The 13,877-nt window shown below is 52.1% G+C and overlaps 1 protein-coding gene across 4 annotated transcripts in view; it reads right to left on the reverse strand.

The window, feature by feature from the left end:
* Nucleotides 1-2,197, reverse strand: part of PAX7 (paired box 7) — a 96,600-nt gene extending 94,403 nt beyond the window's left edge. For 2 of the 4 annotated variants that reach the window (XM_036256590.1, XM_036256589.1), the window contains exon 1: nt 1,766-2,197. In XM_036256590.1, coding sequence (XP_036112483.1) covers nt 1,766-1,850 — 85 coding nt within the window. In that variant the 5' untranslated portion in view covers nt 1,851-2,197. The remainder of the gene's footprint in view (nt 1-1,765) is intronic. The other 2 variants (XM_036256587.1, XM_036256588.1) reach the window with 2 other exon arrangements.
* Nucleotides 2,198-13,877: the final 11,680 nt, after the last annotated feature.

Raw genomic sequence — 13,877 nt, forward strand, 5'->3', positions numbered from 1 at the left:
GGCTGGTACAGATGGCCAGAGTCCCTGGGTGTGGGTGACTTTGGGAACCAGGGAGACAGGCAGTCCTGGTGTGTGCTGGGGAGGGTGACGCTTGCTTCAGAAGCCTTAATGCAAAGTCTACACAGTTCCCTGTGAGAAGGTTGGGGGACACCCGGTACACTAATCCAGCCTCGATCCCCCCAATTTGGGGACTCGGCGGCTGCGGAGATCTGGCAGATTAGAACGATTTCACAGCCGCCATGGTGGAGGGAGCCGACAGGATAATTGGAAGGGAGGAGGCGAGAAGAGGCTCCGGCTGCCGCGCTGTTCCTACCGCCTCCTCCCTCGCTCTCCCGGTCCCCCCACCTCTCTTTGTAAAAGTAGGTGTCTGAAGCCACCCTCGGATTTAATCAGAAATCGTGCGTCGCCAAGTCAGAGTCACTCGGTCTCCGTGGCGGGATATGCCATTAGCGCTCGAGAGCTCTCGAGCGCCCAACTTTATATTCAAGAGCCTCTTTAGCGACCGGCACTCGGCTCTCCTCAGTATTCTCCGTCATGTTGGGCAAATATTGTTCTAATCCGCGGCCGTCCTCGGCCGCCTGCTTCACTTGCATGCGCTACAGGAGTGCGCTGCGGCAAATCCCCGGGCTTGCGCGCGCTCCGCCTGCGTGGCTCCTCGCGCGCACTTGATCACGGAGCCACTCTGGCCGCCTCCGTCTAATCCAGGGACCCGCGCCGCCTGGCTGCCACAGGGGCCCCCTCCCCAGATCGCAGGCTGCCGCCCGCCCATCCCCTCCCTGCCTCCTCTCCCCTGCCTCACGCACCCGCCGCTCAGATAATTACAAGAAGAGTAATTAAAAAATAAAAGTCGCACCTATCCCGAGCCACGTCTCTAAGAAACCCTGGGCTATCTTCCTCCGGGAGCTGCATGATCTCCCAGTTGACAGGTGGAAGACCTTCCATTCGTTGAAAAAGAAAACAAAACAAAAAGGCCGGGAAGGGTCCCGGCGGCGGGCTCCCAGCACGCTCTCCAACCGGGAGTCGGTCCACGGCCCGTCCACTCTGCTCACCCCGGTGCTGGAGATTTCGGGAGGACACATTGCAAAACGAACACTTCCCCTCGTCTGCACGTCGGGGTGCCCTCTTGCCATCTGGAAGTTCTCTCCTGGGAGATTTCCGGAGTTCGGAAGCCCGAGTGAAAAGTTTGGGAGAGGGTGGAAATTCGTTCCTATTTATCATTTCCAATAATTTTTTTTTCTTCCCCAGACCCAAAAAGCAGGAGTGTTGCTCTGGAAGAAGAAAATAGCCCTTACTCCTTACATAGAAAATATCACACCTTGTCGCTATTTCGAAATAAAAGGGATCGGAAGAACATCCCGGGGTGAAAATAATAATTCAAAACAGGAGTAGAAAGCCCGTGGCGGATGAACGCTGAGAGTCGAGAAGGTATCTGAGGGGGAAAAGAGTATCCAAAAGCAGTGGAAAGAACTGAAATCACTACGACCTGAAATTGACTAGGAGTCCAAATCTACGCATTTAACTCTGCGGGTAATGGCCAGAGCCCACGACCCGTGAAGCTGAGGCCGAGGGTCAGTGAAACCAAAGCAAAACCGGACAAGTGTCGGTCCCAGAAACTTCCTGGGTCTGGCGCCCGGACTTGGACCTAGAAGAGAAGGGGACCTCCGTGCTGTCGCCGGCGCCGCCACCACCCCTGGAGATGGCCACCTCTCCGAGGACCTGGAGTTCCCGGCGGAGGAGCGAGACGAGGCAAGCCCCGCGCCCTTACCTTCCAGAGGAAACCCGGTGCGGGGGTAGTTCTGCCCGGGCGCCGGCCGCATCATCCTCGGTACTGTGCCGGGAAGGGCCGCCATTCTCGCGCGCGCCGGGGACGACTCCGGAGTCCGCAAAAATCGCTTCCCGTCCTTTGCCTTCACCCCTGCTGCGATCTCTTTCTTTCGTTCTTCTTCTTCTTCTTCTTTTTTTCTTTTTTTTTTTAACCTCTTCCCGATCCCCTCCCCACACACTGCCTACCCCCACCCCCCCACCCCCGGCTGCAGTCAACGCGTCCAGAAGCTGGGGAGGGGGGTGAGGTGGGGGCGGAGGTTGGGGGAGGGAAGGTGGCGACAAGGAAGTTCAAACAAACAAACACACCAACCCCAAGTCCGCCTCTGCCCGCTCCGTTGGGCCAGAAGTTGTGCGGGCGGATGCGCCCGGCAGACCCGGGGGAGGCGGCCAGAGTCAGGGCCCCCAGCCTGAGACTGGCGAGCGCCGCGCTCTCGCGCTCCGGGCCAAAGTTTCTGCGCCGGGAGGCTGCAGACTGGATTCTTTTTCGTATTTATTTATATATTTATTCCCTCGCTCTCGCTCCCGCCCCTCCTCTCCACGCCTTTCTCCAGACCACACTCCTACTCCCTAACCCAGAAGCTTCCACACCCCCGCCCCCGGGACGCTTGGGGAGGGAAGAAGGTGCCTCTGGGGTTTCGGGGCGTGAGGGGAGGCGTCAGGGGGTGACGAGGGAAAGCGAGGGGGCCAGTGATTCTCTGGGTAAGTTGTGCAAAAGTGCTCAACTGGAGGAGGAGGAGAAGGAGGCGGCGAACGAGATCTGATAGGTTCGGACTTTTCTTTTATTTATGAGGAGGGAAGGGGGCCCGGGCGGAAGGTAGCCGACAACCAATAACGAAAAGAAGTCGCCAACGAATATTTTTTCTCTTTTCTAATCCCCGACTCGACTTGGTTTTGGGGGGAGAATTTGAACTGCCCGTTAAAACAGAGGGAGCAAAGGCCGGGGGTCGAGGGAGGAGGGAGCCGGGAGGGGGCTAACTTTGTCCAAGTGTCTTGGTTTGACGAATGGGCCGGTCCCCGGAGCGCCCAGCCCCCTGGTCGCCCGCGGCCCCTCTCGGCTGCATGGGAATGTCTGCCTCCGGCTGGTGGCTCCTCTGGACTCTCGCCTTTTCTCTGGCCTCCCAGGGGCACAGTCCACTGTATTTCACCTCGTCTCCTTCATTTCATTCACACACTGAATTTTCCGCGAGTAGGGCCGCGGGTGCCTTCAAGGAGCGATTTATGATTTTCTCTGAAATACTGTCAGAGCCCGAGTGTCCGGCTCTGGCCCGGCCTCCCGCAGCTCCGAGAAGCCCAAAGGGACTCGGCAGGGTCTAGTACTTAGAAAACTGGGTCTGCCCAGCGTTAAGGACGCATCTCTTCCTCCCCTCCCCTCCCCTTCCCCCATCCCTGTCCGACTCCAGTCGGTTAAAACCCGTCCTCCTCTTCCGGCTCCCAGGCCACACCCGGACCCTTTCCAGCAGGTAGTCCGGTTCCTGAGGCTGCACCGCAAGCGGGTGCCCGGGATCGGAGGGTCCAGAGGGGTGGGAGGGAGGGAGCGCGTCAGCAGCATTTGGTACCACCCTGAGCTCATCAGTTCGGAGCTCCTCCGCTCAGAATGCGAAGGAGGCAATGCCCGGATTGAACGGTCAGGAGTTGGGGGTGGGGTGATCAGAGGTCCCGAAATTCTTCGCTTCCTGGGCCAGCGTGACCAGACGCCCCAGCCTCGGACACTGAGTCCCGGGGGCGAAACGCCCTCCCAGCGGGGCAGGACGCCGCGACGGCAGGCCTTTTGTCTCCCCGGGGAAAGAGCGTCTCCAGCCCCGCGCTGCAGGCAAAATACAATAAAATAAACCCAGCCCCCAAACTCGCCCAAACCCACCAGCCCGCCCCCTGCCCGCCCCCTCCCGGCGCTGGGGTCAGCCTGGTCTTGGCCTGGGGGGCTTTCCTCAGGCTGGCCCCACTGTGCCCCCTCCCCTCCCCTTTTCCTCACCTGTGACCTTTGCCCTCTCAGCATGTGACACGCTCCCTCCTCTCCGCTCTCGCAGCACCGGGGGCTTCTCAGGCTCTTGAGGGGAGGGGGAGGCCTCTAGGAAGGGGAGCCTACTGAAAAGCGATTAAACCCACCCCTTCCGGTGGCCCCAGAATTGAAAGGGGGAGGCCAAGTAGCTTTAGAATTTAAAAGGGAGCACCAGGGTGCTGTGCCCAGACCAGGGTGCCAGGCTGCCTGAGTTATAGGGGCTATACAAGGTTTTCTGGTTCCCCCTCTTCATCGGAGGTGCCACTCCACTATACCCACTGCCCCCAGGAGAGATTAAGAGATGAAATTTCAAGCCATAGTGTGTATGTGTCTGGGAAAGATGAATTAGACTGAATTCCCTTTACATCTCATCTTGCTGGAGGGTCTGGCCTGCCTAGACCCCCAGGTGGCTGTATATTTCATGTACATATATGTAGACATATACCTTCATATATGTATGTAATGCACAAAGATATATCACATATATTGTCCTTTTTTCATTCATTCATTCATTCATTCATTCATTCATTCATCGATCACTGATTTCCCTCTTGGCTTGGAAGAATTTGAGGTATCTCTTCTCTGTAGTGTGGGTGGACCAGCCAGTGTGTCTGTGTGTAGGTGAAGCTGGTTGGTGTGTAGGTCTGCTGGGGCTGCAGCCCAGTCTGAGTGTGTGTTTATGCTTTGGGATCTCTTCCATGGTGCCTTAGGGTAGCTCCGAGTGCCCTCAAGAAGGTGTAAGAGTTGTTTAGGTCAGTCCCCGGGGAGAAAAGACCTGTGAAGACTCTGTCCCTCCTCTGGACACATCTAAGGAAGCGGGTGGGACGGGCATCAGCAGGACCCCTGGGTTCGGGGCCCACCAGTCAGCTGCTGCTGAGCACGCTGGACCTCAGGCGATCTGAGACCACCTGACCTTGGCACAGTTCCTGCCCCTCTGGCAGCAGACTTGGAGCTGTGGCTCCAGTAGCAAGGGACCCCCACCCCCGGCAAACCTGGCGCTGGTGGCGCCAACCCCACGTTCTCACAGCTTGGGATTCCGTGGGGTCCTATGGGGCAGGCGAGGGGGAGGAAGGGGTGTCTGTCGGAATGAGCGTGGCCTTTCTCGCCTGTTGGAGACCAATTTCACAAATGATTTTTGTAACAATTAAGAAGTGTGGCGGGGTGAAATGGCGATTTCACATCCTGCAGGGGGAAAGGGGGGTTCACCTGGGAACTGGGGCGGCTGCAGACAGAGGTGAGGGAAATTTTCCCCCTCCTCCCAGTTCCTCTTGCTCACCTCCTTGCCCCAATTCACCCCCAAAGAGACATTAATGGACTTCTAAGACCTCCAATCGCTGCTGTAAGCGCGGAGGGGCACCTTCAGCTGCTGTTGGGTTGGTGTGGGTGTCGGGTTGGGCTTGGCTTGGAGAGTTTCCCTTTTGGCCCCTCATCCTGTTCTCTCTGTGTCTCTCCCTGCTTCTTCCCCCCTCCCTCCTCTCTCTCTTTCTCTCTCTCTCACACACACATAACACACACTTTTCTGTCTGTCTCTGTGCCCCACACTCTGTCTCTGTGTCTCACAGGGCCTTCCATCTTGTATTGTCTCTTTCTCTTTCCTCCTGCCTTTCTGACTTCTCCCAGCAGTTGCCTCTCTCAGTCTGTTCCTTGTCCACCGCCTCCCCCATCTCCATGGTTTCCTGAGGTATGTCCAGCCCTCTTGGCGCTGTGGGCTGTAACTCAGACCTGAATCCCTGGGAGAGCCCTTTGGTCCCCTTGGGGTGGGGCAAAGACCTCCGGAGGGGCCGCTTCTCTGCTTGGAGTCTACTTGGGGCTGTTCCTAGAGGAGCATCTCCGGGCCCAGCCCAGCCTGATTCCAGCACCCCCCCCCCCCAAAAGTCGCCCCTGTGCCAGCAGTCTCTGGTGGGATAACTGTTCCTTACCTCCACCTCTCTCTGTCTGTACTGAGATCTTGCCCCAAACACACACCCTTCATTTTTCAGGGCAACAACAGGGTTCATAGAAATTATTTCTCCCAAGTTCCTAAATCGAATCCTCCAAACCCAATTAAACTGGGAAAGAAAAACATAGGCCCAAGGATCTAGGAGCGAGACCCCAGGCTGCCATCAGCTGGGGAAGCTGGCCTTTCTTTGGCTGCTCCCGTCCCGACTGTAAGTGATGGAAGGTGAGACAACCACTGTCTACCACTACTGCTGCTGGGGCTCCCTTCTCCCTGCCCCCAAGTGCCCAGTGGCCCGTTCCCCAGCCCCAGGAGGAGGACACTCCTTATTTCACATCTCTGCAATGAACACTTTTTGAATGCAATTGCCCAATAAACCTTCCTTTAAAGGGTGATAAATCCACCTTGAAAACCAGGGGTTTTGATTTCAGTGGGGCCTTTTGCATTTTCAGAGGCTCCAGCCCAAGACATGCACAAATGGAATTATTCAGTCTTCAAATGTTTGATAATGAGAGAGGAGGGGGCGGCGTGGGGGTGGGGAGAGAAACGGAATATCCATGAACAAAGGACGCTCTGGAGGCTCGCTCCAGGTTCCGGATGCTGGAATGCCTCAGTGCCGTGTTCGAAGAGGCACTCTTGGAAAAGAACACCTTTCCACACTCCCCCAATCTTTTCTTCTTATTTCTCTCTTAAGAAGTAGCACTCTTCAAAGAGAGACCTTGAAATATCTGCCCAAACCTGAGCAGGAAGGAAAGGGAAACTGCAATGTTTTCTTCCTTTGACGTTTTTATTTTCCCAGAAAAAGAAAATAGACTGTGTTGGGTTCCGGTGCTCGAGGTAAATAGCAACGGCAATAATAATAATCTGGCTTCTCCCAGGTCCACTGCTAAATGGGATTTCCCCGAGTCTTCTTCCTTCTCCCCAGCCCTTCCTCCTCCTCTTCTCCTTCCTCCTCTTGTTCTTCCTCCTTCCTCCTTTCTCTGCTCTTCTTCCTTCTCCTCAGGCTGGTCCTGGGAGCCTCATAGCTCCTGAAGTTCTGGAAATAAAGACTGTGAGCTTCAAACTTAGAGGGAGACGTGGCAGGTGCCCAGATGCCCACCCTGCCAGGTGGCTGGCTGCTGGGACTGCCTCCCCTTCCTCCTCTGGGTTTTCCTTCTTGCGGACTGTTTCCCACTGGCTTTCAGAATCGCAGGCAAGGCCTTCTTCACAGCATGTTCCCCAACACCTGGATAAGCCTTTCCTCTGCCTGGTAATCCCTCTTTCCACCTCTGGCGTGGGAAAGGCCCCCAGTAGAAGAATGCCCCCTGAATCTGGCCCCGGTGCTCCAGAGGGTAGAAGTGACTGTGTGTGCACCGGACTGTGCAAGTAGGCATGTGAGGCTGAGAGCATGTACGTACCTGTATGAGAGTATATGAGCAGGTGAGTGTGCCTGTGTATATACATGTGCACGTATGCATGTGTGTGCATAGGACACATGTGCGTACACACAGATGTGAGGAGGTGGAGGTGTGCGTACAATGGGCATTTGTTTCCTGGAACCACTGGAAACCTCCTCCTAAGCTCCCAGATGCCTGAACAAAAGACCAAGTGTCGGATCTCACTGGGCTGCCTTCTCTGGCCCCTTCAGATCACTTCTCCAAGTTCAATTTGCACCGGGTCCAGCGTTAATGGGTTGTAGACTGCGCCCTTGGACAATTACCTTATCGCAGCCGAACATCTATGGAACTGGCAAAGCATTTTCATTAAACGAATCAAAGGTTGGGGGTGGGTAGCGGGGCCTAGCGCCGGCTGGCCCGGAGCTCTGGCTGTCCAGAGAGGCTCACAGCTCAGAGGAACTTTCCCTCCATGCCCCCAAGCTTTTTGAGGGGTAGGGTGGGATGGGAATTAGGTTGAAAAAAATCAAACGTTGCTTGGTCCACACCTCACATTGGCCTGTTGCTAAGGGAAAGCTGATGGAATTGGGTTCCTTTGGTCCCCAGGGCTAGTCCTTCCTTCTCTCTTTGGGAAGCCGCCCCCTCTATCATGAGCCCACTCAGCAGGAGGGCTCTTCCCTGGGTACAGCAGTTGTCGCCTACATTCCATAGTAGATGCTCAATAAATATTTATTGGCTGCAGTGCAAGCAGGTAAAAGGTTAGGAGACCTGGGCTTGAATCTTGTGAGGTCAGTGATTTGCCACCATATTGAACCTTTGCTGTGTCACATATGACACAGATGTGCATGCTCAGATGGAACTCAGAACATGGCTCACCTGTGCTGTAGTAAGTAGCAGGGATGCCTGGTGCCTGGTCCTGCTTCCTGCCGGCTCCTGGGACCAACCGGTTGGGCACGCATCCCTGCAGCTCCATGGCTGGGCTCAGTGTCTAGAAGAACACAGAAGGTGCTCAGTAAAGAACTAAGTTGAATGGCCATAGTACTCTTGACCTTGGAACCAATATTAATAACCAGTCTTTTTGAACACCCACCCCATGCCAGGCATCCAACAGCAAGGCTGTATAATCTCAGCATCACCCTGTATGATGGATACTAGCATCTCTGTGTTACAGAGGGAGAAGCTGAGACTCAGGAAGGCCCAAGGTCAAACTGAGACGAGTTCAAGGTCAAAGAGTATCAGGTGATAGGAAAGAGATTTTAACTTAGGCCTCCTTGACTCCAAAGTCTGCCTCTTTCTAGCTCCCATTTCTTTGCTTGCTGCCTCAGTTTCCCCTTCTGTAAACGAAATGAACCAGCACTGAGCACAGAGATGGGCACATGGCAGGCCCTCAAAAGATGCTATTGATTGAATGAATGAAATGGAAACATTCTAAGGACCCTAGGATAACACAGGGGCCCGTGGGGGGCGGGGCTGCAGGACCACAGAAGGCTAGAGCTGGGAGGGAACCTTTGAGATGACCTTGTCCAAGGCGTTTGCAGGAACCCACCTGCCTCCTAGGGGCTGTGGAGAAGCCAGAGGGCTTCCGCCTGCGGAGGAGGCCAGTGCGGGAGTGCCCAGCGGGCACGGGTCCTCGTTGGAATGTGCAGGCGGAAGGACGCCGGCACTGCCTATTTGTCTAGGTGAATTAAAAGCACAATCCCCATTTCCCAGAGGGAGCAGTCAGTTCATATTTATACATTTAGTCTTACAGGTGTAAAATAGGTTTCCTTTATGCTTATATAATAATTTTTCATTTGAATTTCAAGGCTTTATTCCCTTTTTTGGATTCAAGTCTTCCACCTGAACTCGATTCTCTCCATAACCATTAATTCCTTCATCATAAAAATGAGTTCCATCTTATTCTCTATAGTGGCAGTTATAGCAGATCAAAAAGTGCCTTTGCAAAGGGGCCCCACCCCACTTCTGCCATTGTCGCTTTCAGCTCGCCTGCACCCCCCCCCCCCCATTGCTGAATTTCAGAAACCAGGGCTTGGAGCAGAAAAACTTATTTTTCTCGCTTTGGAAGGTGTGTGTGAGTGTGTGTGTGTGTGTGTGTGTGTGCTGAAGATAATGCTCTTCAGTTTCAGAAAGGCGACAATAATAATAATGGTGACTTGGTCTTATGACAAGCCAGACACTTGCTGGGCACTTGGCATATATCACATTATTAAATGCTCAGATACATCCAGGAAGTAGGTACCAGTGTCTCCATATTACAGATGATAAAAGTCCTGAAATGTGAAATAAATTGCCCAGGGTCACACAGGCAGGAGCTGGCAGACCTTAACATGTTTTAAAATGATTAACTATTTCACATAGAATTATAATAGAATGGACACTTACAGACATAGCACACACCCTCACGTGCCCCTCCCTGACCTCAGTTTCTTTATTTTCTCCCAGAAGAAACCACAATCATGGATTTGGCGCATATCACGTCTATATATTGCTGTGGGAGGCTGAACAATGGCCCCCAAGACATTAGGTCTTAATCCCTGGAACCTGTAAACGTCATCTTAAAATGTAAAAGAGTCTTTGGCCATGGGCCTAAGTTAAGGATCTGGAGATGGGGAGGTAACCCTGGGTTATCTGGGTGGGCTTGAAATGCCATCCCAGGTGTCCTTGTTAGAGAGAAGAAAAGGGGAATTTGACCCCGAGTAGGGGAAAGTGCTGTGACCATGGAGGCAGAGATTGGAGTGATGTGGCCACAAGCCAAGGAATGCTGGCAGCCACCAGAAGCTGGAAGAAGGAACGGATGGTCCTTGGAGGGAGAGAGCACTCCCCGGGACACCTTGATTTTGGCCCAGTGATAGTATGATTTAGGACTGACCTCTAGAACTAGTAGAGAATAACCTTCTGTTGTTTCAAGTCACCAAGTTTGTAGAAATGTCTCATGGCAGCTGCAGGAAATGAACAGACATGCTTTTCTAGTCATACTACATATGTACATTAAAATATGTAGTCTCTACAGTTTATATATGCTATACTGTGGGCCATGCTGAAACTTGCTTTTCTTGTCCAACATAATGTGTTGTTTAAAAATATATATGTTTTATTGATTGTTTTAGAGAGAACGGAAGGGAGAGGGGGAGAGAGAGAAACACTGATCAGCTACTTCCTGCATGCCCCCTCCCCCCACTGGGATTGAGCCCGAAGCCGGGCATACGACCTGACCAGGAATCAAACCAGTGACCTCTCAGTGCACAAGACGATGCCCAGTCAACTGAGCCCCACCCTCTAGGGCCCAACATAACGTTTTTAAGATTTGTCCGCCCTGGCCGGTTTGGCTCAGCGGTTAGAGCATCGGCCTGCGGTCCAGAGAGACCCGGGTTCGGTTCCCGCTAAGGGCGCGTACCTCGGTTGCAGTTTGTCCCCGGCCCTGGTCGGTTGTGCGGGTGGCAGCCACTCAATGTGTCCCTTTCACATCGATGTTTCTCTCTCTCTCTCTCTGTTCCTCTCTCTCCCTCCCACTCTACCTGAACAAAAAATGGAAAAATTTCCTCGGGTGAGGATGAAAAAAAAAAAAAGATTTGTCCTTATTGACCCAGGGGGTGTGGGTTTAAAGGCAAAAAAAAGAATCTAATCAGCCACGGTGGGATCTTGAATGGCCTCGGGGTGCCTCTGCGGGTGCTCTGCCTGGGAGCAGTGGGGGTTCTTCCAGCTGCCACGTCCCAAAGGGCAGAGCTCTGCTCCCCATGATCCCAGCTGCGACTCCGGTGAACTCGGACTTGCCCTGTGTCAGGCAGCCTGGGCTTCCTGGAGCAGGGGGAAGGTGTGGGCTTCTGGTTTCACCTGAACTCAAGATTCCGCGCCTCTGAGACCTTGGAGATCAGTTCAAAGACATGGAAGAGAAAGGCACTTGAATGGAAAAGAGAACGTGTGTGTGTGTGTGTGTGTGTGTGTGTGTACGTGTGTGCAAGGTGTTGCCCATGTGTGTATGTGTGCACATCTGGATTAGTGTGGACTCCTGGAGGTCACAGACACAGTCTGCCTCCCCCCACCCAGGAGAAAGAATGGATGAATATGGGGGTGGGAAGGGGGTTGGTGACCGGTCCTGTAAATGTAAATATCTATCTATGTATGATTATACAAGATGATATAAATTGTGAAGTTGTGAGTGAATAAACAGTTACATCCCGTGAACAAAGGTGCTATTAGCCTCTTTGTTAAACCCTGTTACAGTTTATAGGGTATTCCTGCTTGTGTTTTAAAAATTTGATTCTCGCCTCAATATTGAGTGGTACAAGCCAGGTTATTATTATCCCCAGATGAAGGCAAACTGATCAGGGTGGTGAAGTGCTTTTCCTGGTGTCACAGAGCAAGTGGCTGACACAGCTGGGGTGAGAGGCTAGTGGGCTCTGCAGGAGGACATAGACTTTGACAGATGCCGAACTCCATCTTTTTCAGCCTCCACAAGCTGGGTTTCCTGGGGCAAGTTACTTAACCTCTCTGAAGTTCCGCTGTCACATTTAAGAAGTGAGCGCAGTAATACTTGCCTTGTGGGGGTTGCTGGAGAAATAGCAGAACTCCAGTGGCTGGCACTTAGGGCTCAGTAAGGGGCAGCTTTTATCACTTATCTGCAACTGAACATTATTTTTTCTCTTGCAGTCCTGGGCTATAACTTGCATTCCACCAAAAATGATCAGGGACATTTAGAGAAGCCAGCAGTTGGCTGGCATCAACTGTTATCACCAGGGGGCTTGAGTTATCCCTTTTTGGGGGTCACTGGGGCGTGATGACCTGTGACCTGTGCAGCCAGCAGGGGTAGGAGCCCAGCAGATTTGGGGTCATCTAGGACTTCTGGAAAGACCTGATCGACCACTTTCCAATCTGAGGTTTTTCATTAGTAGGGAGCAGTAAATCAAAGGGGCAGCTCCAGGCTACACACTTAAAAGGGCCCCGGGCAGATGGTACTTGGCAGGGAAGATGCTGACTGGGGAGGAAGCTGTGGCTTCCCCGGCTGGTTACCAAATGAATCTGATGGCAACAAAGTAACATACCAGGAAAAGAAGCCAGTGAAAATAAAATTGAGAAGTCAATGACAAACTGGAGAAAATACTCTCTACATCCCTGCTGCAGAGGGCTAAAGTCTTTGCTATATAAAGAGCTCTTGCAAATCAATAAGGATGATGAACAACCCCTAGGCAAAGGCCATGGACAGGCAATTGATTAAAGTCATCCCCGAAGGCTAGAAACATATGAAAAATCATCAGTCTTACCAAACACCTAAGAAAAGCAAATTGAAACGGTGAGATGCCATGCTCGCCCATCAGAATGGCCCCTGTAAGAGAGGAAATGATATTCAGGGTTTTGTTGACGGTTCTGGAAGCTGGGACCCTGATATACTGTTTGTGAAAGAGTAAATTAGTACCATCGTCCTGAAGGACAGCTTGGAAGCTATATTTCAAAAGCTCTAAAATGTTTAGAACCATCCTTGGGATATCACTTTGTCCTCCCAGGAATTTATCACACATGTGTGCAGAGATATAAGTATGTTTATCACAGTTGTTTTTTTGTTTTTGTTTTTTAAATAATAGGGAAGACTAGACAAAGCTTTAACAATAGGGATACTGACAGATATTTTGAAACATCCATATAATGGAATACTCTGGGGCCATCACAAAGATACATCATAAGAGGCAACATAATGTCTCCTTGGTCCATGCTAGCAACTTAGTAAGTGCTTTACAGACATTCACTCATTTAACCCTTGCGACAACTGTTTGAGGTAACTACTAATATTATCATCCCAATTGTATTGATGGGAAAATGAAGCATGGAGGGGTTAAGTAATTGGTCCATGGTACAACTCCAGGGTTGGTGTTCTTAACTGAACTACCTCTCAGAATTTTAAAGACCTGACAAATGTTTGTGAAGCATTGAGTGAAAAAAGGCAGCTTCCAAAACAGCATGATTCTACCTCAAAAACATTATATGCATGTGTTGGGAAAAAACAACACAGAAGAAGGTGTACCCCAATGATCCGTGAGTACTTCCAAGGGGTGAGATGATGGATATTTATTTTCTCCTGTGTGTGTGTGTGTGTGTGTGTGTGTGAGAGAGAGAGAGAGAGAGAGAAACCTTGACTTATTGTTCCACTCATTCATTGGTTGATTCTTGCATATGCCCTGACGGGGAATCAAATCTGCAACCTTGACATACAGGGACGATGCTCTAACCAACTGAGCTATCCATAGGCCAAGAGCCTCCAAGCATTTTCTAAATCTTTTTACAATGAGAACGATAACTTGTCAAAATAAGGACATCCAAGTGAAAGTTATTACCATGAAAGAAAACAGACTTCGGGTCTGTGTTCACACCTCCAAACCTAACTGCCCCCACCCAGTGTCAAAGCAAAGAACTGAGATTCCGGGGTCACTCCTGATGTGTCCGTCGACCCTGCACCGCCTGTCCCTTCCTTTCCACGGAGTGACCCACTGAGTGGGAAGCACTGATGGGAATGACCTCTACCCAGCAACAAAGTCAGCTTCCACAAACACACATTGATGGGACACCCTCCTCGTGCCAGCCCCAGGGAGCAGCAGGAACTGGCGGCACTTGGAGTTTACGGCAAAGCTCAGGTGCCCATCCCCCTGCCTGACTTGGATTCCCGTGCGTGGCTGCCGCATCTTCCTGTTCCCGGATGAATCAAGCTGTCTTTTCACCCCTTGTCCAAACCACTCAAAGAGCTTTCATGGCTTAGGAGGTT

This window comes from Molossus molossus, unplaced genomic scaffold (assembly GCF_014108415.1).
Source record: "Molossus molossus isolate mMolMol1 unplaced genomic scaffold, mMolMol1.p scaffold_m16_p_12, whole genome shotgun sequence".
In the NCBI taxonomy this organism is placed as follows: Eukaryota; Metazoa; Chordata; class Mammalia; order Chiroptera; family Molossidae; genus Molossus; species Molossus molossus.